General features: G+C 42.2%; 1 protein-coding gene and 1 long non-coding RNA gene across 4 annotated transcripts; one reads left to right on the forward strand and one right to left on the reverse strand.

The window, feature by feature from the left end:
• Positions 1-204: 204 nt before the first annotated feature.
• On the reverse strand, positions 205-5,201 carry SAP18 (Sin3A associated protein 18). Its single transcript, XM_029210172.1, has 4 exons — positions 5,061-5,201; positions 4,821-4,930; positions 862-984; positions 205-604 (listed from the first exon to the last, which is right to left on the reverse strand). The coding sequence occupies exons 1-4, from the start codon at positions 5,187-5,189 to the stop codon at positions 448-450; spliced, it is 519 nt and encodes a 172-aa protein (XP_029066005.1). The 5' UTR covers positions 5,190-5,201; the 3' UTR covers positions 205-447.
• Positions 5,202-5,353: 152 nt separating this feature from the next.
• LOC114888411 lies at positions 5,354-20,781 on the forward strand. 3 transcript variants are annotated; one of them, XR_003791774.1, is made up of 4 exons: positions 5,354-5,426; positions 5,995-6,219; positions 18,936-19,100; positions 19,345-20,781. It is a non-coding gene; the product is annotated as an uncharacterized LOC114888411 (long non-coding RNA). The 3 variants fall into 3 exon arrangements; XR_003791772.1 differs by having other exon boundaries at positions 5,377-6,219; XR_003791773.1 differs by having other exon boundaries at positions 5,377-6,219; positions 19,010-19,100.
• Positions 20,782-21,677: the final 896 nt, after the last annotated feature.

Below are 21,677 nucleotides of genomic sequence, written 5' to 3' on the forward strand. Positions count from 1 at the left end.
CCCTCTCATCTTCCCAAAGGTCTTCTTCCCAACTCCATACAACCTTCTGGGCGACAAACTCCTGCTCTATTTAATACAATCTCATGGCTTTCCTGTTCTGCCCCATTTGGGCTTAAACATACCAACTCCACTACTTTGTATAAACCCCCAATACTAAATTAAACCCTGAACCCATGCCCCATTAACTTTCACACTCCAAGTGACTGCAACATAATACAGTTTTTACATACAATGCTAAGAGCACTTTTCATATTTTACAGAAGAACGTGAAACATGGACTTTCTATTAATATTCATACCACAGCAAAGCCAAATCTAACTCCTAAATAGATGCATTACAATTTGTTTAGAGTTTAAAGGCTTAATGGCAATAAGGGGAGGAGGAAAAAGCGAAAGTTTATTTTACATAACTGAATGGAAAATAAATTCAAGAAACAGTAAATAAAATTCAGTATGGCCTCATGCGCCCTGAAGGAGGTGGTGCCCGATTTGGAGGAGTGATTGCTATGTCCAGATAGTCTCCGATTTGGAACTTCTGCGACTGCAGCGTCATGGAGTCGTCAGTCCCCTTTCTCCCAGACATGGTGCTGCCAATCTCCTTTACTCTGCAGGGAAGGAGACCAACTGTTAAAGGGTGGCTGGTCAATGCCAGTGTGTGCTACAAAGTGACCGTGGGGCCGGACTTGCTCCATTATCTTACAGCACAGTTAAAATGTAAGTACTGTATTAATCTAAACCAGATATTAAGATGTATAAATCTGTAGTTCCCCCTCCACTAAAGAGATTCATTGAAGGGATTATCCCTATCAGAACATACTGAAATCAAAGAGATTATAGGAATTAAGAATGAAAAGTTACCTACCGATAGCCAGGCCTTTTAAGATCTGTAAAAACAATTGCAAAATTGAAGTGTGTGCCCTTCTTTCTGGCTTCTGGGTAGACTTCTTTTACTAAACTAGTCAGTTCTTTCAAGGTTGCATCCATCCTGAATTTTTTTTTTTTAGAAAAAAAGACATTACATTTGATTAATCAGCAATGATGTAACCAAGGACACTGACACACAGTGAGTTAATTACATGTGTCTCAATTGCAACTTTACCTTAGAAACTGTCAGGGTCTTACAACTGAGTTAATTTTAAAGCACCTACTAATACTATTTGCCCCCAAATATTCCCCTTACCAGCCTCAGTGTTTGAAATTTTCATGAATTAAGGTCAGACTGGTAATATGCTAAAAGGGACTTCAGAATTACATATGCTACCTTTTGTTGCTATGTAACATCTCGATGGCCTAGTGATTTACCCACTTAAGGATAACTAGTCCAAATTAATCCAAATTCTTAAAATAATTGTTTTTCATTATTTCAAAGACATACTTTTCTACATTTTAGCATCTCCTTTCTAAGACTGAATGTTCTGATGAGTTTTACAATAGATGGACTCCTAAAGCCAATGAAACCTATGTAATTTTCAAGACTAAGCATAGGCTCCTTTCACAATATATATTCTTGCCCTGCCAACTTCTATTTGAACTCAGAATTTAATATAGTCCCTTGAGCTAATATGGCACAATCTGGAAAAACCTTTTAAAATATAAGCATCTTGTATTATAAGCAACAGTCTAAGTTTCTGAATTTTCTTCCCTGACAACTGGGAACATGAAACAGAGGACTTGGAACTTGAAGCAACACGGCCTGCAGAGTGCTATACAATGACCCTGGACACAAGGCACCTGTAAAGATGACAATTCCAATGGACAGCATCGAGCAGGGAATCAAACACCCAAGGCATCATCTAGCTTTAACTCTGCACCCTATTTATACCATCTCTACCACATTATCCTCAAGTAGAACCATGGCTTCAACTGCAGTGAGAACAAAAACATCCACGATGACCACATCGACTTCTGTTCTCTACTGCTGCTGAATCCTCAATATGCCCGTAACAGAACTCAACAGTGTCCCCCGCAAAACATGCCCTTCCTCTCATATTACCCTCAAAATACCGTCACCCACTTAGATGCCCAGGTCACAAACCTAAGCATTTTTCAGTTCTTCCCATCTCTATCTTGTTGTTTCTACCTCCTAAAGACAGATCAAACTGGACTTCCCTGGTGGTCCAGTGGTTAATACTCCACGCTTCCACTGCTGTAGGTGCAGGGTCAATCCCTGGTCGGGAACCTAAGATCCCACATGCCACGTGGCACAGCGAAAAGACAGATCAAATCTATTTTTTTCTCCATCTCCACCATCACAGCTTTATTTCAACCTCTCATTATTCAAATCTCTGTATGTTGCTTCCAACTCATCTCAACTTTTTTTTTAACCTGACATTCTAATGATGTTTATTCTGTGTCAATTATTCCCTGGTATGTACAGTGTATACTTATGTACCAGAAAGGACTCTTTCTTCCTTTCCAGCAACATTTCCCACATACTGTCATCTTGCTCATAATGAACGTGGGGAATTCGTTTCACACCTTTTGTCAGTCCTGAACAGCGGGAGTCCTCCACAAGCTTCCCACCTGCTGAGGACTCTCCCCAAACCAACAGTTGCAGTGCCAAGTGTTGCTTTCTGATTAGCAGTCTAAAAGGTGAGTACACAAGCGACAAATGCAAGAGCTCTCTCGGGGTTGAAGCCTTTGCTAGGTGACTGTGAGGGTCAGTTTTATGTGTCAATTTCGAGAAGCTACAGCCCCTAGTTATTCAAACACTAAGGGAGGTGTTGTGTAAGGTGTTCTTTAGATGGGATTAAAGTCTATAATCAGTTGACTTTAAGGCAGATTATCCTAGATAATCTGAGTCAACCCTTTTAATCAACGAGTGGGCCTCATGCAATCAGTTGAAAAGGCCTTCAGAGCAGAGCTCCTGACTTCCCTGAAGAAATTCAGCAGCTTAAGCTGCGGCGTCCCAGCCCGCCCTTCATCATAACCTGCACCACAGGTTATGCACCAGACTAGGGACTTAGGTACCTAAGCAGTCCCCACAATTGTGTGGACCAATTCTTTGCTGTAAATCTCTTTACATCTCCTACTGGTCTGTGTTTCTGATTGAACCGTTACAGTGATCTACATAATTCTCTTCCCATAACCTGTGTAGTGGTCACCCAAGCACAGGATGTATCACTCCTGTGTGGGTATTCCCACAGCTCCACACAGTGCCTTGGACATCAGCAAACTCAACTAGCTTCTGCTGGGCTCCTGTGGACCTCACTCCTTTTTCCTTGATTTGTCTTAAGGCCTCCTACTTTGGCCCCTCAGTCTACTTCTACAAATTGAGAATTCCCAATCTTCCCTCATTACTGCTTCTGGGAGTGGCAGCAGGGCTCTGTGCTACCCCTCACCAACCATCCTGTCTTTCTTTAGCCACCATTTTGAGGTATAACATAAGGTTGTCTTTCCTAGTTTGGTTGCAGTTTATGGACAGGACAGTTTAGGACAGGAAATTTTTGTAATTTCTTTCTTGATCGAGAGTAGAGAGTCTGTGGAACAATCTCACCCTGCCATCTCCACCCTAAAGTCTTAATTAGCATTTATTTCATCTGCTTTCTCTCTGAGATTGTGTTTACTCTAGAGAGGGGCAGTACCCTCTTTATACCCTCTGGGTGTAAGCAAAGCACCTGGCAAATAGGAACTCTTAATTTGTTGGAGGAAATATAGACTTCTAACATCTGAACAGAGGTGTTCATCAATCTATTGATAACAGTTCTTCCCTATAAGTTAAATCAACCTTCCTGAACTTTTATCCTGGAACAATACTTAACTAGAATCATACTACATAAATTTTGCTGAAAGATGGAAACAACCCCTGAAGTAGTCATCAACAGACAAGTGGACAAAATGTAGCACATCCTTCCAATAAACTATTATTCAACCCTAAGAAAGAATGACTTTTTATTATATACTAAACCATGAACCTTGCAAACGTAAGAGAAATAAGCCAGACACAACAGAACAAATCTAATATGAGAGCACTTATATGAAGTACTTAGAATAGGCAAATTCATATAGACATAGAGGAGTGTCTACCAGGAACTGGGGTAAGGGAGGAATTCCCATTGTTACTGCTTACTGGGTACAGAATTTCTGCTGGGAGGAATTTAAAAGTTTTGTAAATAGTGGTAATGGTTGCACAATGTGAATATATTTAATGCCATCAAATTGTACCCTTAAACAATTAAAATGGCAAATATATATTTTACCACACTAGATGTATTTTTTAAAATTATACACCTTTTACTGCTACTAAAAAGCCACGATAATGTCCAACCAAGGAGCTGCATACAGCTTGCTGTATGTGATGCTCCTAGTCAGACGCGGGGTAGGAAAGGTACGCTTGAGTGGAAAACGCTCAGGGGCAGGTCTTCAGGAAACACACATCAAAAGCTTCTCCATTAAGCACCACAACAAAAACCACCCGGTTCTGCTTTTTTCCATGCTACGACACCTAAGGCTTAGTATTATGTGCAGACGCTCTACGAGGACGACAAATATCACCCAACAGCACCACTCCCCCGCCCCATGTTATTCTAGCACCACAAACTCGACCAAGTTTAGGGGCGGCTACCGCACTGAACGACCTACGTGTCACTTTCGTACCAAGCAGCCAAGACAGTGACAGCAACCTTGGCTCAATTCTTTACAACCCAAAAGTTTCAACCTCAGACGTAAAAGCGCCACAAGATAAGCAAATACCCATTTCTCCAACAGCTGAGACCCCGACTTCCCGCGAGTTGCGCCCAGAGGCCCCGAGAGCTGGAGGAACTGAAAACGCGGCAGGCGGGCCCCCAGCGACCCCCGCCCCGACGCCAGGCCCTGACTCACCAGGTGTAGATCTGCAGCTCACTAGACGGCACGTTTCCGCGGGAGAACTCGTCCATGCGGTGGTGCCGGCCGTTGTTGGTGGTGAAGACGCGCAGCAACAGCGGGCAGGTCTGGGGGCGGGAGAGGCGAGAGTCAGGCGGCGGCGAGCGCAGCCCCTTCCTTCCCCTCCACCCGCGCACGGCCGCCCCCTCCCGGCCGCCCCTCCGCCCCGGGGCCCCCTCTACCTCTCTAGACCCGCACCTTCTCCCTATCGATGGGCTTCTCGGGCTCCTTCTTAATCTCCTCCTGAGTAACGCGCGACTCCACCGCCATCTTCCTCCTGCGGCCCGCTAGACGCTCGCCCTGACCTCCGACCTCAACAGCGAGCATGAGAATCAAAGCTCTCGCGAGGAGACGCTCGAGAATTTATAGACGACCGGCGTGTGGGGGCGGGGCGTCTCTCGGCGCAGGCGCACTAGGCGGTGCGGTGCGGGGGCCCGGCGGGCGCGCCTGCGCTCTGCGTCCTGGGAAAGGGCGGGCGCCGGCGTAGCGGGCTAGACGCTGAGGGACGGGCGCGCGCGGAGGGGCTGCTTGAGGGAGGCGGACGCCGGGCTACGGAAGTTAAGGGTGAGCGCGCTCTGGGAATAACCGTGGGCCGCCTTCACGGCCAAGGGGTGTGATGCGTGGTACTACAAGCGCTAACGGGAGAAGGCTGGCAAATCTGACTAAAGTGAAAAAAAAAAAGAAAAAGACTTCTCAGAGAAACAAGCCGCAGGCCCGGAGGAGACGTCCGAGAGGCGTGTGGTGGCTGCAAAGCTTGTGTCCGGGAGGCCCAAGGACTCCTGGAGAAAAGCACAGACATCCCGGTGGGAAGGGGGCAGAAGAGTTGGGCAAGTGCTTTAAAACGGAGGAATCCAGGTGTCCGGTCAACACAGAAGGCGCTCGGGCGCAGTGCTAACCCGGGGACGCGTTAAAACCACAGGGACTGGCTTAGGCTGGTTGGATTTTAGACACACTGCACCCGCTGGCTTGGCGGAAATGAGACACTCTGACCTGCGCCGTGGGTGGACCGCGGGGATCCTCTGACGCTGGCGGCGGCGTAGGCCGTGCGCCCACTCTGGGCGGTTGAGGGTCGTGAAGCAGAGGTGAAGGTGCGTGTACTTGCGATCTAACAATTCCGCTCTGTGGTATTTAGAGAAAACCTGGCTCAAGGACACCCGGAGAAGCTACAGGAATATTCCTGGCGGCGTCGTTAATAAGGACGAAGTCTGGAAACCCCCCCGAGTGTCTAAGGCGACGATACTTCAGTGAATTGTGGTAGACCGTGCAGCAGCACAACTACCCAACAGCAGTGGGTGGCATACGGCAACCAGGACGAACGGACTGTTGCGGTGGCCAAGACGTTCGTTCGTTTTTCCCGGTAAGCTGTCTCTAGCAGTACCTAGTTGTCTTTCACTTCATTGGAAAGCTTTGTTAGATTGTATGTGACAGCTATCATATCAGCGTGCATTTAAACAGACATAAAAATTGGTGAATTTTTGTGTAGCCATCTTAATGTTGAAGATGGAAGGAAAAAAAGCAATATTTTCGTCATGTTATGCTTTATTATTTCAAGAAAGGTAAAAATGCAGCTGAAACGCACAAAAAGATTTGTGCAGCGTGTGGAGACGGTGCTGTGACGGATCGAACGTGTCAAAAATGGTTTGTAAAATTCCTCACTCGGGTTAGACCAGTTGAAGTTGATAGCAATCAAATCGAGACATTAATGGAGGACAATCAATGTTATACCACGCGGGAGATAGACAGCATACTCAAAATATCCAGATCAAGCGCTGAAAATCCTTTGCACCAGCTGGGTTTTGCGAATCGCTTTGATGTTTGGGTTCCACATAAGTTAAGCGAAAGACACATTATTGACCATATTTCCGCGTGCGATTCTCTACTTAAAGATAACGAAAACGTTCCGTTTTTAAAACAAATTGTGACAGGCGATGAAAAGCAGATAATGTACAATAATGTGGAACGGAAGAGATTGTGGGGCAAGCGAAATGAACCACCTCCAACCACACCAACATCACTGGAGTTCATCCAAAGAAGGTGATGTTGTGTATATGGTGGGATTGGAAGGGAGTCCTCTATTATGAGCTCCTTACAGAAAAACCAAACAATTTCAACAACTACTGCTCCCAATTAGACCAACTGAAAGGAGCACTCGAAGAAAAGCGCCTGGAATTAGTCAACAGAAAATGCATACTCTTCCATCAGTATAATGCAAGGCTGCATGTATCTTTGATGACCAGGCAAAAACTGTTACAGCTTGGCTGGGAAGTTCTGATTCATCCGCTGTTTTCACCAGACATTGATTGCACCTTCGGATTTCCATTTATTTTGGTCTTTACAAAATTTTCTTAATGGAAAAAATTTCAATTCCCTGGAAGACTGTGAAAGGCAGCCGGAAAAGTTCTTTGCTCAAAAAGATAAAAAGTTTTGGGAAGATGGAATTATGAAGTTGCCTGAAAAATGGCAGAAGGTAGTGGAACAAAAGGGTGAATATGTTGTTCAATAAAGTTCTTGGTGAAAATGAAAAATGTGTCTTTTATTTTTGCTTTAAAACGAAGGAACTTTATGGCCAACCAGTAGCTACACGAAACAGCATGAAATTCGCAAACATAGTTCTGGGTATAGGAAGACAAAGACAAAGGAATATTTACTGTGGGAATCCATTTTAACATCCAGAAGTAGGCAGTACTAAACTATGTTGTTCAGGGTGCATTTCCAGGTGATGTAATTATAAAGAGAAAAGCAATGAAGTAATTACTACAAAAGTCAGAATGGTAGTTACCTCCGAGCAAAGGAGGGGACTGTGATCATGGAGGGTTAGAGGAGGCGCTTCTGGAGTGTTGAGAACATTCTCTTTTTGACCTAGGTGGTGGTTACTCAGTTGTTTGATTTAAAATATTCTTTATAAACAGTGCTTTCGTGTTGTGCATACTCTTCTCCATGAATGTTATTTCTTGCTATTTTTAAAAAATAGCACCTTAAAGAAAAAACGAATGCCTATGAATCAGTAAGGAAAAGACAATCCAATAGAAAAGTGGGAAAAGACATGATAGGCATTTCATAGGAGAGAAAACACAGATTACATGGAAACATGGAAAAGATGCCCAACCTCATGAATAATCATAATGCACATTTAAACGACAATGAGATAACATTTCACTCTACTAGATTGGCGGGAATGTAAAAGTCTGATGACCAAGTGCTGGCAAGGATTTGGAGGAAAGGGAATTATTATGGGCTACTCTCATCCACTTTGGAAAAACTGGCATTACCTAGAAAGACTAGATATGTGCACCCCTTAAGACTCATCTATTGCACTCCTATTAGTATACTTTAGGGGAACTGTTACACATGAGCACCAGGCACCACGTTGAATAATGTTCTAACATCTTTATTTGTAATAACTGGAAACAATCTGAATGACTATGAAGACTATTTATAAAGTGGAGTACCATAAAGATTTGAAAGTGAACGAATGAATCAACATGCTTTTTGAAAAGGTAGTATAAAAAAAGCAAGTCACAGAAAACACAATAAGATTCAATTTATAAAAAGTTCAAAAATAGGAATGCACCCCCCCCCAAAAAAAAAAACACTATATAGGGAAGCAAACACAAGTGTTAAAACTATAACGAGAAGCAAGGGGATGAAAACACTAAATTCAGGACAGTGTTACTTCTGAGAGTAAGCTGCATGCAATTTTGAAGGGCATCCAGGGAGTTTCTAAGGCACTAGTAATGTACTTTTTCTCACTAAAAGTGGCGTGGTTTTCCATTCTTTACATTGTAGCTATACATTTTAGATTGTCTTTTATGCATGTGATTTACATCACTGTAAAAAAAAAATTTTTTTAAGGTGGTTAGGGATGGGACCTTGCATGCATTCAACTTTTTAAAGCATGATACTTAAAATTTCCTCCCCAGTTCTGATTCCAATATTAAATCTTTTTCAAAACCACCGTAGTATAAAAATACAGACACATGAGGGCACTCTAGTCAATCAGTTAAAGGGAAAACATTGAAACTGTGAAAATGAAGAACCTCACAACCTTTTATTGGTGATATTGGGGAGGTTTAGTTTCTTAGATATAAGCTCTCATTTTGAACCTTTCCAAATAATAAGCTCTCATCAAAACAGAATTTCCCAATACCTTGAGTCAGTGGAACTATAGTTTTATTATAGAACAGTTAAGGTAGTTTTTCAGGCATCCCTTAATCCACCTAACTTGGCCTTCTAGGTCCAGCTCTGAACACACGTTTTAATATTTAAGTATATGCATCCGTTCTCTTTTTCTTTAGAATTTACTCAAATGAGTATTACACTTCCAGGTATATACTGAAAAGAATTGAAAGCAGGGACTGAATCAGCTATTTGAACACCAATGTTCATAGCAGCATTGTTCACAATAGTCAAAAAGTGGAAATAACTAAGTGTCAACAGATGAATGGTTATGAATACTATGGAATATTATGCAGCCTCAAAAAGGAATGAAGTGGACTTCCCTGGTGGCACAGTGGTTAACAATCCGCCTGCCGATGCAGGGGACACGGGTTCAATCCCTGGTCCGGGAAGATCCCACATGCCTCAGAGTAACTAAGTCCATGTGCCACAACTACTGAGCCCACACGCCACAACTACTGAAGCCCGCGTGCCTAGAGCCTGTGCTTTGCAACAAGAGAAGCCACTGCAAGTGAGAATCCCACGCACCAAAATGAAGAGTAGACCTCATTCTCCGCAACTAGAGAAAGCCTGCGTGCAGCAACGAAGACCCAATACAGCAAAAAATAAATTTTTTTAAAAAAGGGAGTAAATACTGGTACTTGCCACCATAGTGATGAACCTTGAAAACATTATGCCAAGTGAAATAATCCAGACACAGAGGAGCAAATATTGTATGATTCCACTTATATGAGGCACCTATAATTGACAACTTCATAGGTACAAAAAGTAGAATAGAGGTTACCTGGGCCTGGCAGGAGATGGGACTGAGGAGTTATTATTTAGTGGGTACAGAGTTTCTGTTTGGGACAATGAAAATTTCTGGAAAAGGACAGTGGTGATGGTTGCCCAACATTATGAATATACTTACTGTTACTGAATTGTACACCTAAAAATAGTTAAAATCATACATTTTATGTTATGTATATTTTACCACAAAACTTTTTTAAAGAGTGAACATTTGAGGTATGTGAAAATAGGTCATCAAGCTTTCTTCACTTTTCCTGTTCTCCCTCTTTCTTTTACATATTCCAGCATTTCAAATTGAGAGAAAGGTAAATTATCCTAATTAAAATCAGAAATATGTAATGTGAAGTTTTACAGAATACTCCTTAGTCAGTGACTATAGCTCCATGGCTATTTCTGATGCTGAGGTTAAGGACAGCTTCTGGTGGCAGGAAAATAGGCATTCATGAATATGTACAAAACATGTTTCTGGAAAAGATTTAATAGAATATATTTTTTATAGAATTTTCTGACTCTTGATAAAAGTTGTGGATTGTAAATTTGAACCTCTCTGGGGGCGTTATTAAACTTTTCAAATTTTTCCTTCATGTACATCTGTGGGAGACCAGGTGTATGGCATTTATAAGCACAATATTTATTTATGGGTTTCTATTTCAGAAAAAGGTGTATGTAAACACTCTCAGTAAAGCATCTGCTTGTTACCAAGAGTAGAAAAAAATATATGCATTTCCGTAACTATTCCTAGAAGAATTAAGCCTAGAGGCAGTATAATTATTACTTAGAAGATAGGTTGTTTTATATTCCCCTAAAAAGTGTATTTTTTACAAAGGAGCGTACGTGCCTGCTTGGCATTAGCACTACAAGCAGTGCTGCCATGAACCAGTCCTGATGTCCCTAAGTGGTCTTGCTGTGTCATCTCTAGTCATTCTTCGCATTACAGCTTGGGGCGGTTGGTAGCGTTTTTTAAAGGCTACTCCCACTACAACACACTCTGAGGTATGGGATTTGGGAGTCCATTTTTTAAGCCCTTCCCTGGTTCTCAGAACCATCTCATTTACAGTACATTTTAAGCCAATGGAACAGAATGACGGGTCACATTTGCTTTTCAGAGAGTTGAAATATCTCTCACTTTTTTAAGTGACCCCCTGTTTTAAGCATTTAAATGATTAGATTGAAAATTATTTTTTATATAAATTTTATTTTATTTATTTCTGGCTGTGTTGGGTCTTCATTGCTGCACGCGGGTTTTCTCTAGTTGCGGCGAGCCGGGGCTACTCTTCATTGCGGTACATGGACCTCTCATTGCGGTGGCTTCTCTTGTTGAGGAGCACGAGCTCTAGGTGTGCAGGCTTCAGTAGTTGTGGCAGGCAGGCTCAGTAGTTGTGGCTCGCAGGCTCTAGAGCACAGGCTCAGTGGTTGTGGCGCACGGGCTTAGTTGCTCCGCGGCATGTGGGATCTTCCAGGACCAGGGCTCGAACCGTTGTTCCTGGCATTAGCAGGCGGATTATTAACAACTGCGCCACCAGGGAAGCCCCCGAAAGTGATTTTTAAACAGATATGCTATTCCTCAAGAGTCTGCAGAGTGTCAACAGTGTATTTACCAGAAGCAAGTTGTGGAAGGCAACTAAAAAGCTTAATTAATGCTTAAAAAGCTTAGGCTCTGAAGTTAGATAGATCTTAAGTTTAAACTTCAGCTCAGTCAGTTGCTAGCTGGTTAATCTTGAATCACTTAACTGCTCCAACTCAGATTCCTGATCCATATTAGGATAACAGAATACCAAATAACCTGTTATGAGGAATAAATGCATCTAAAATAGTTGGCATAGTGTCTGCTATATATACTAAGCACTCAACAAATGTGAGCCATTGTAATCACCATCATCATCTTGTAGATTCTGTTTCCTTTTGCAATGAGGCAAGGGGGACAAAATAAGAGGCTAATTTCCCATCAACTCCCTCTATTGCCCAAGGGTAGCTGATTTCATGAAAACATGAAAAAAATAGCATTGCTGCCATAATTACTTAATTATACATTTCTGCCAGTTCACTACCCTGCACATTCAAATAAAGATGTACTAATCTTGGGATTAAGATGGTCCAGTGGTTAAGACTTCACGCTTCCACTGCACAGGGCGTGTGATCATTCCCTGGTTGGAATCTTCATGCCTGGGAAGCGGCACAGCCAAGAAAAATAAAATAAAATTTTAAAAATATTTTTATTTTTTATTTTCATGTGGGAAATGGTGTTTTTTTTTAATATTTATTTATTCTTTTATTTATTTGGCTACGCTGGGTCTTAGTTGAGGCATGCAGGATCTTTTAATTGTGGTATGCGGGATCTAGTTCCCTGACCAGGGATCAAACCCGGGCCTTCTGCATTGGGAGCATGGAGTCTTAACCACTGGGCCACCAGGGAAGTCCCAAAAAAATATTTAAAAAAAAAAAAAAAAGGTTACACATGAAGAAAGATCTCCAGTAATTTATTTGTTAGTTCTTTGGGATTAGGAAATGTATGTGAATAGATTTCTTTGTGGTATTGATGTCCACCATGGCCTGAATATTAAGATTCTGCTTTATATATATGAGACAGTAAAATATGTGTTGAATGCGTAAAGACATTTTAAAGTGCTTAGATAAGTATCCCAGTATCATAGTCTCACCTTTTAGATTTATATGGCAGTAATAATAATAGTATTTAATCATCACTGTATCAGTTATCTTTTTATTGCTATGTAACAACCACCTGAAAACCTAGAAGCTAAAGTAACAACCATTTTATTTGGGCTGGTCTCAGCTAGGCAGTTCCGGTCTCGCCTGGTTTCCCTCATGTAATTGTGGTTATCTGAGAGCTCAGCTTGGAGGAAGGGGGTTAGGTGGTCTAAGGTACTTCACCTCCGTATCTAGCTGATGCCTATGGCTGTTGTCTGGGCCATGTGTCTTTCACATCGTGGTCTCAGGGTTCCAGTAGAGTCAGACCAGAAGCTGCAAGGCATAGTAAGCACTTGGCTCATTAGCTACACAACTTCATTTTTGCCACATTCAGTTGGCCAAAGCAAGTCACAAAGCCATGCCAAGAATCAAGGAAGTGGAGAAGTAGACTTTACTTCCTGGTCGGTTATAGCTAAGACACACTACAAAAGGGCATGCACATAGGATGGAGGAATTTATGGCCATTTTTAACAATCTACATGCTAGGCACTTTACACGTTTGCATGCATTATCTCATTTATTTTTCACAACCGTCCTATGAGATGTGTATATTATTGAACCTATTTTACAGATGAGAAAACTGAAACACAGAGATGTTATGTAAGTTAACATTTCTATTTGGAAAATGTTTATTAAGAGTTCTTAATGGGGCTTACCTGGTGGTGCAGTGTTTAAGAATCCGCCTGCCAATGTAGGGGACATCGTTTCGAGCCCTGGTCCAGGAAGATCCCACATGCCACGGAGCAACTAAGCCCGTGCGCCACAAGTGCTAAAGCCCGTGTGCCACAACTGCTGAAGCCTGTGTGCCACAACTACTGAAGCCTGCACGCCTAGAGCCCGTGCTCCGCAACCAGAGAAGCCACCACAATGAGAAGCCCGCGCACCGAAACGAAGAGTAGCTCCCGCTCACTGCAACTAGAGAAAGCCTGCGCACAGCAACCAAGACCCAGCACAGCCAATAATTAATAAATAAATAAATTTATTTTTTTTAAAAAGTTCTTAATGACTAAAACTATGCTGGTAATAGAATGTTACATTTAAAGGAAGCATAAAATATTATAAATAAAGTAATTCAATTATGTTTTTAAAATATATGCACACAAACATTCTGGGAGGAAATATTCAAAAATATTAACAAATTCTTCTGAGTTGGAAAGTAATGAATAATTGTGATTCCATCTTTTTTTGTTTTCCACATTTTTTATGAGTATATATTTACTTTTAGAAATTAAAAGTAATGTTTAAAAAGTAAATCTCTATAAAAACTCACAAGAAGAAATAGATGATCTGAATAGACCTTTGTCTATTATAATGAATTGAATCAATAACTAATAACCTTCTAAAACAGAAAGCACCAGGCCCACATGGGTTCACTGGTGAATTCTACCAAACGCTTAAGGAAGAAAGTATACAAATTCTTTACAATCTCTTCCAGAAAATAGAAGAAGAGAGAACACTTCTTAACTCATTCTGTAAGGCCAGCATTACCCTAATACCCAAACCAGACAAAGACATTACAAGAAAGAAAAACAACAGACTAATATTTATCATAAGCATAGATGCAAAAATCCTTAACAAATAATAGCAAATCAAATCCAACAATGTGTAAATAGTTATACATTATGACCAAGTGGGATTTATCCCAGATAGGCAAATCAGGGAGCATGATGCCTCCAGCTTTATTTTTCTTTCTCAAGATTGCTTGGCTCTTCAGGCTCTTTTGTGGTTCCATACAAATTTTAGGATTGTTTGTTCTATTTCTGTGAAAAATGCCATTGGAATTTTTATAGGGATTGCTTTTAATCTGTGGATTGCTTTGGGTAGTATGGATATTTTAACAATATTAATTCTTCTAATCCATGAGCATAGAATATTTTTCCATTTAGCTGTGTCTTCTTCAATTTCTTTTCTGAATGTCTTATAGTTTTCAGTATGTAGGTCTTTGACCTCCTAGGTTGAATTTATTCCTAGGTATTTTATTCTTTTTGATGCAATTGTAAATGAGATTGTTTTCTCAATTTCCTCAATGTCTTACAGCTTTCTTTCCAGCTTAAAGAAGCCCCTTTAACATTTCTTTTAAGGCTAGTTTAATGGTGATGAACTCCTTGAGCTTTTGCTTTCTGGAAAACTCTTTATCCTTCAATTCTGAATGATAACTTTGTCAGGTGGAGTATTCTTGGTTGCAAGTTTTTTCCCCTTTCAGCTCTTTGAATATATCATGACACTCCCTCCTGGCCTGAAAAGTTTTTTTCTGCTGAGAGTCTTATGGGGGTTCCCTTGTATGTAACAAGTTATTTTTCTCCTTCTATTTGCTGCTCTGTTGAGTTTCACTGCCTTGTCTTCATGTTCACTGATTCTTTCTACTGCTTCATCTTGTCTGCTGTTGAACCCTTAAGTGTATTTTTCAGTTATTATATTCTTCAGCTCTGTTACTTCTGTTTGATACTTTCTTATATTTTCTATCTCCCTGTTGAAATTTTCACTGTGTTCATCTATTCTTCTCTTCATTTCAGTAAGCATCTTTATGACCATTAGTTTTAACTTTTTATCAGGTAAATTACTTATCTCCGTTTCATTAAGTTTCTTCTGAGATTTTATCTTATTTTTTCATTTGGAACATATTCCTCTGTTTCTTCATTTTGCTTGACTTTCTGTGTTGGTTTCTATACAGTAGATATAACAACTACCTCTCCCAGTCTTGAAGGAGCAGCCTCGTGCTGGAGGTGAAATTTGTCATTCAACCCTGCCCCAGCTCTTGGTTGTCTCTCAAATCTTGTGCTTGTCCAAACAGCTTATTATTTTTTTTATTCAAGTATAGTTGACTTACAATGTTGTGTAAATTAATTTCTGCTGTACAGCAAAGTGTTTCAGTTATACGTATATATACATTCTTTTTCATATTCTTTTCTATTATGGTTTATCACAGGATATTGAATATAGTTCCCTGTGCTCTACAGTAGGACCTTGTTGTTTATCCATTTTATATATAATAGTTTGCATCTGCTAATCCCAAACTCCCAAACAATCCCTCCCCCCACACCCCTCCCCCTTGGCAACCACAAGTCTGTTCTCTATGTCTGTATGTCTGTTTCTGTTTCGTAGATAAGTTCACTTGTGTCATTATATGTGTCATACCACATAAAAGTGATATCATGTCATACCACATATAAGTGATATCATATGGTATTTGTCTTTCTCTTTCTGACCTACTTCACCTAGTATGATAATCCCTAGGTCTATCCATGTTGCTGCAAATAGCATTATTTCATTCTTTTTTATGGCTGAGTAGTATTCCATTGTATGTATGTACCACGTCTTCTTTATCCATTCATCTGTCAATGGACATTTAGGTTGTTTCCATGTCTTGCCTATTGTAAACAGTGCTGCTATGAACCTTGGGGTGCATGTATCTTTTTGAATTATAGTTTTGTCCAGATATTTGTCCAGAAGTGGGATTGTTGGATCACATGGCAACTCTATTTTTAGCTTTTTGAGGTACCTCCATACTGTTCTCCATACTGTTTTCCACAGTGCCTACACCAATATACATTCCCACCAACAATGCAGGAGTGTTCCCTTTTCTCCACAGCCTCTCCAGCATTTGTTATTTGTAGATTTTTTTTTTTACTTATTTATATTTTTGGCTGCATTGTGTCTTCATTGCTATGCGCAGGCTTTCTCTAGTTGCGGCAAGAGGGGACTGCTCTTTGTTGCGGTGCACGGGCTTCTCATGGTGGCTTCTCTTGTTGCAGAGCATGGACTAGGCACACAGGCTTCAGTAGCTGTGGCACATAGGCTTAGTAGTTGTGGCTCACAGGCTCAGTAGTTGTGGCACACAGGCTTAGTTGCTCCGCAGCATGTGGGATCTTCCCAGACCAGGGCTTGAACCCGTGTCCCCTGCGTTGGCAGGCAGATTCTTAACCACTGTGCCACCAGGGAAGCCCCTGTAGATTTTTTAATGATGGCCATTCTGATCAGTGTGAGGTGGCAACTCATTGTAGTTTTGATTTACATTTCTCTAATAATTAGCAATGTTGTGCACCTTTTCACGTGCCTGTTGGCCATTTGTATGTCTTCTTTGGAGAAATGTCTATTTAGGTCTTCTGCCCATTGTTGTTGTTTTTTTTTAAATGCCTGCCTAGAAAATGCACAGGCAAGAACTAAGTAGATGAAATTTTTTGTGTGTGTGTTTTTTTTTTAATAAAGGAGGGTTTTCTTTTCTTTTTTTATATTTATTTATTTATTTATTTTTGGCTGCATTGGGTCTTTGTTGCTGCACACAAGCTTTCTCTAGTTGTGGCAAGTGGGGCTACTCTTCGTTGCAGTGCACAGGCTTCTCATCGCGGTGGCTTCTCTTGTTGTGGAGCACGGGCTCTAGGCGCACAGGCTTCAGTAGTTGCAGCACGTGGGCTCAGTAGTTGTGGCTCATGGGCTTGGTTGCTCCCCAGCATGTGGGATCTTCCCAGACCAGGGCTCGAACCCGTGTCCCCTGCATTGGCAGGAGGATTCTCAACCACTGCGCAACCAGAGAAGCCTTTCTGTCCATTTTTTGATTGGGTTGTTTGTTGTTGTTGTGTTGTTGTTGAATTGTATGAGCTGTTTGTGTATCTTGGAAATTAATACTTTGTCAGTCGCATCATTTGCAAATATTTTCTCCCAGTCTGTAGGTTGTCTTTTCATTTTGTTTATGGTTTCCTTTGCTGTACAAAAGCTTGTAAGTTTGATTAGGTCCCATTTGTTTATTTTTGCTTTTATTCCTATTGGGTCGGCAGACTGACCTAAGAAAACATTGGTACAACTTATGTAAGAGAATGTTTTGCCTATGTTTTCTTCTAGGAGTTTTACGGTGTCATGTCTTATATTTAAGTCTTTAAGCTATGTTGAGTTTATTTTTGTATAGGGTGTGAGGGTGTGTTCTCAGTTCATTGATTTACATGCAGCTCAAACAGCCTATGATATTTTTACTTGCTCCCAGTAAAAGGCGTGTACCAAGACCTGCCAGTGTCCCAAAGGGGAGGGTCTCAGCACCTGGATTCAGGCTGACTGGAAGCCAGGCCCTCAGGCAGCAGCTTTTAAAAGAATGCAATGTATACAGCCCTGTGGGACTGCAAGTGTAAGCCCCACTGGCCACCAGAGCCAGGCTATCTGGAGGTGTCCCCTGGGCAGCAGTTGCAAAAACTGGGACTCCAGACAAGCGTATAAACTCTTCTCTGGGAGATACCAGTGAGCTAGAGAAAGGTAGAGGGAGCATGCCCAAATGATCCACAGCCCACGTTCATTTCGTTTTGTTTTGTTTTAATAGTGGTCACCCACTATTAAAGTGATATCTTATTATGGCTTAGATTTTCATTTACCTAGTGATTAGTGATGTTGAGCATCTTTTCATATGCTTCTTGGCCAGGCATCTGGGTTTTAAACTGTTATAGAGTGCTGAATTTTAGCTGTTTTCAGCCAATCCTCATGTCTTTTGTAAGACTACATAACAAAAATAGCTCACAAACAATCTAGAGACCAATGAGCTTTTTAAGGTGCCTCAGAAGTTGAGCCCGTGTCACTTCAGTTGGGTTCTAACACTGCTGGGTTGGAGACCTTCAATGTGGCCCAAAGCATGTAGCAGTTCTAGTTCAATCACTGTTTAAGTAAGTGGATGAATACTTAGGAGGATATAAAAGCCTCTTAAAAGAGAAGGAATGTCTTATTACATACAGAAAACTCTAGGCCTACATGGTTCCACTGCTATATTCTTCCATCCATTTAAGGAAGAAATAAGACCAACTCTACACAAATGTTTCCAGAAAGTAGAACACTTCCCAGCTCTTATTATGAGGCTGGCATTGCTCTGATCCCAAAGCCAGACAAATGCTCTCTGCAGAGGGCCCTCAGACCTCCTTCCTAAAGCACGCTGACTGGTACCAGTGGGAGCATGACTGGTGAAGCTGGGCCTGGAGCTCAGTGCTGGAAAGGGGGTGGGGAGATTGTACAGGCTGGGGTGCTGTGGGAGTTCAGTCAGGACGAGCACCCTGAAAGGAACTTTACAGAAGCACAAGTTCTCTGGGTCCTGTGTGTGACGCAGCGGGAGGGGCCTCCTTCAGAAGCAGCTCGCTTATGCTGTGCAGTGTCTTTTTCCTTCTTTAAAGTTTATTTTTGTGTCCCGTTGAGTGAAATGCACCTTCCCACTGTACAGAACAGAAGGAATAGTTACTCTGCTTTTTCATCAAATGAGAATTTTTCTGGCAGTTTTGCAGTGATTGACGTGGCTTAGCCATTTTCACACAATTCCTCCCCATTCTTTTTACGCCTGTTTTGTCCTGAGTCCTTAGGTTTCTGTGGTCCCCAAGGTCCATACACTTGGCCTGCTCCCCTGGCTGTAGAAGAAGAGGGGGCTCCTGCTGTCTCCCCCAGCTCCGTCTGCTGTGCTGCCTGCCAGGTGGAGTGAAGGCCACATGGGACCATCAAAGCCCTTTCCATCATCTTAGATCCTGACCTTCCCATGAAACCTGCCCAGGAGGAGGGGGCGACACCAAGAAGAAGGAGAAAAGCTGGTGGAGTAAATGCTAAGACCTGCAGGTGAGCTTCAAGGAGAGATGTGGCCTGGGACACGGCGGGGACAAGCCCGGAGGTGTGGGCGCCAGGTGCTTGGCCCTCCCTGCTCTTAGCAACTGGCGGTTAGGCAACCACAGGGCTGGGATTTCTGACAAAGTTTTCTCCATTTTACTCATCTGTGAGGGCTCAGCACTTCTCATGAATTAGTGCATGGAAGGCTCACAAAAACCTTGCGAAGTTATACGACTCTTCTTCCTTTTTCTTTCAGGTGTGGAGACCCTGAGTCCCGGCTGGGAGCCCAAGGATGCAGGCAGGGTCCCAGCGAGGGCGGCTCAAGACGCCTTCCCTTGGCATCCTTGTCATTGTAGCTCAGGAACTGTCCAAGAGCACACAAGGCAGGTCCAAACCCGGACCTAATGCAGGACTCACCCCGCGGGGCACCCACAGGCCCTCAGCGAGGAGCGTGTGCTCCACGGAAGGCTGTACCATGCTTGCCAGGACTGGAGAGGCTGCCTGGAAACACTTTTTTTCCTGCCTTTAGAAATTTGCTTGCACTTTCTAGAAAATATACATTATATATATATATTTTTTATATGTAAAAATATAACTACACACACATATTCAGATGTCTCCCTTGAAACTGTGATGCCCCCACGTTAACATTCTCATCTTAAACAGAGAGCACTTGGCTTGGGGGTAGAGCTACCTGTATGCTAAATCAGCAGCTGTGGATTGTCTCGCCCCTTAGGTTTCAGATCTGCCTGGCTCTGTGATGCACGAGGCTCCCCTGGGCTTTGATGTCAGAAGAACTTGAGGTGCCCTGTCCCTCCCTCGGGTCCCCACACCCTGGAGCCTCAGCTCCTCCATCTCTGCTTACCTGGCACGAGATGCAAAGTGCCCGGAGCAGCTTGGCGCCAGTGGACAGAAACTCCTTTAAGCAGCTTCCAGCCTTGGAGGACCCGACAGATCCAACTTTTTCAGTTTTACACTCAATGTGCAAGTATAACATGAGTCGTCTTCATTTATCACCCAAGTGAGAAAACATGGGTCTTTTAAAAACCTACCAAATGTAAACTTTTCCTAAGACCTCATCTATACAAAGAAGTAACTACTAGTTGGACTGAACTTTCAAGACCTTTCTCTATGATTACTTATTTCCTGAAATGTTTTTTTATTAAAATAACGTGTATTGCACAAAATTCAGAAGAAAATATCAAAGTGAAAGAAGAAATTTTTTAAATTATCCATAACCCTGTGAGGTAGAGTGATAACAACTATGAATATTTTGGTGTTTTTCATTCATTTTGTGTAGATACACATGTATATAAATAAATACGTGCCAATGTGGAATGACATGGTAACATTTATTTGATAATCTTTTTCTAAACATTTCATCAATATATACTACAGAAAAATGCACAACCTCCTTTTATATGCAATACATGAGAATCATCTTAACCTAGCATTAAATCCTCTTGTATAGCAGAGTGTAGATTTCCTCTGTGAACTTGCTGCCTCTCCGGGATTCCAGAATTGCCTGAGGTCAAACAACCTTCTGATATGAGTTTCAGTTCTTCAGTAAGATGTTTTCTTTCTTTTTTTTGGCCTTGCCACGCGGCTTGCAGGATCTTGGTTCCCCGACCAGGTATTGAACCTGCGCCCTCAGCACCTCAGCAGTGAAAGCACAGAGTCCTAACCACTGGACTGCCAGGGAATTCTCCAGTAGGACTCTTATTTCAAGGTCCTGCACACTCTCCCAGGTCATCTATGGAAACTCATGGGCCTTAGGACCACTTGTATCAGGACCCTGGGGCTCTTGATTAAAATGCAGATTCTTGAGTTCCCACCTCAGCCTTGCTGAATAAGAATGTCTGGGTTTGGGGCCCAGGAATCTTCATTTTAAATAAGCCCATCTAGAAATTCTTATGAGCATTAAAGTCTGAGTGACCCTGGCCTTTGACCACATTAATGTGAGCATTCCTTCTTGGGGTGTTGTTTTCCAGAATGGTTGAGGAGGTATAGCCCTTGCATTCTTCTTGAAAGGGGCTTTGTGTTCCTCAGTGACGCCTAGATTGTAGGGTCTCTGCTTAACAGGAGGTTGTGTGGAGATGAGATGCCTTGGTGGCGGGGGAGACGAGCCGGCTGCATTACCTACTCAACCACTTTCACCCCTCGGAGCCTGGATTTTCGCACTGCAAAACGGTGGTGAAAATAATTATCTCATGGGGTTGCTCCAAGGACTGCATGAGATAATGTTTGGGAAAGTCTCTGCAAACCAAAATCTGCTCTACAATATTATTCTTGTTATCCACAGCTCAACACTTTTCCCTCTCAGCCATGGGGGGTCCTGGTTAACCATTGCTCCTACACGTGTGATGCCCTTATACAGTAGCCACTAGCCACATGTGACTTGAACATTTAAAATGTGGATAGTCTGGGGAATTCCCTGGCACTCCAGTGGTTAGGACTCCACGCTTCCACTGCAGGGAGCCTGGGTTCGATACCTGGTCGGGGAACTAAGATCCCACATGCCGTGCAGTGTGGCCAAAAGAAAAAAAAAGTGACTAGTCTGAATATTGTTAGGGTTTTTTTTTATATTTA

Source organism: Monodon monoceros, unplaced genomic scaffold (genome assembly GCF_005190385.1).
Source record: "Monodon monoceros isolate NGI ecotype Baffin Bay Population unplaced genomic scaffold, NGI_Narwhal_1 Super_Scaffold_8, whole genome shotgun sequence".
In the NCBI taxonomy this organism is placed as follows: Eukaryota; Metazoa; Chordata; class Mammalia; order Artiodactyla; family Monodontidae; genus Monodon; species Monodon monoceros.

Excerpts from the sequence above, each read along its gene's own strand:
- SAP18 (XM_029210172.1), bottom strand. The coding sequence starts at position 5,189 with ATGCTCGCTGTTGAGGTCGGAGGTCAGGGCGAGCGTCTAGCGGGCCGC. Across the intron at positions 985-4,820 it reads GAGCTGCAGATCTACACCTG|GATGGATGCAACCTTGAAAG; the intron begins GTGAGTCAGGGC and ends AAAAAAATTCAG. Across the intron at positions 605-861 it reads CTTAAAAGGCCTGGCTATCG|AGTAAAGGAGATTGGCAGCA; the intron begins GTAGGTAACTTT and ends CCTTCCCTGCAG.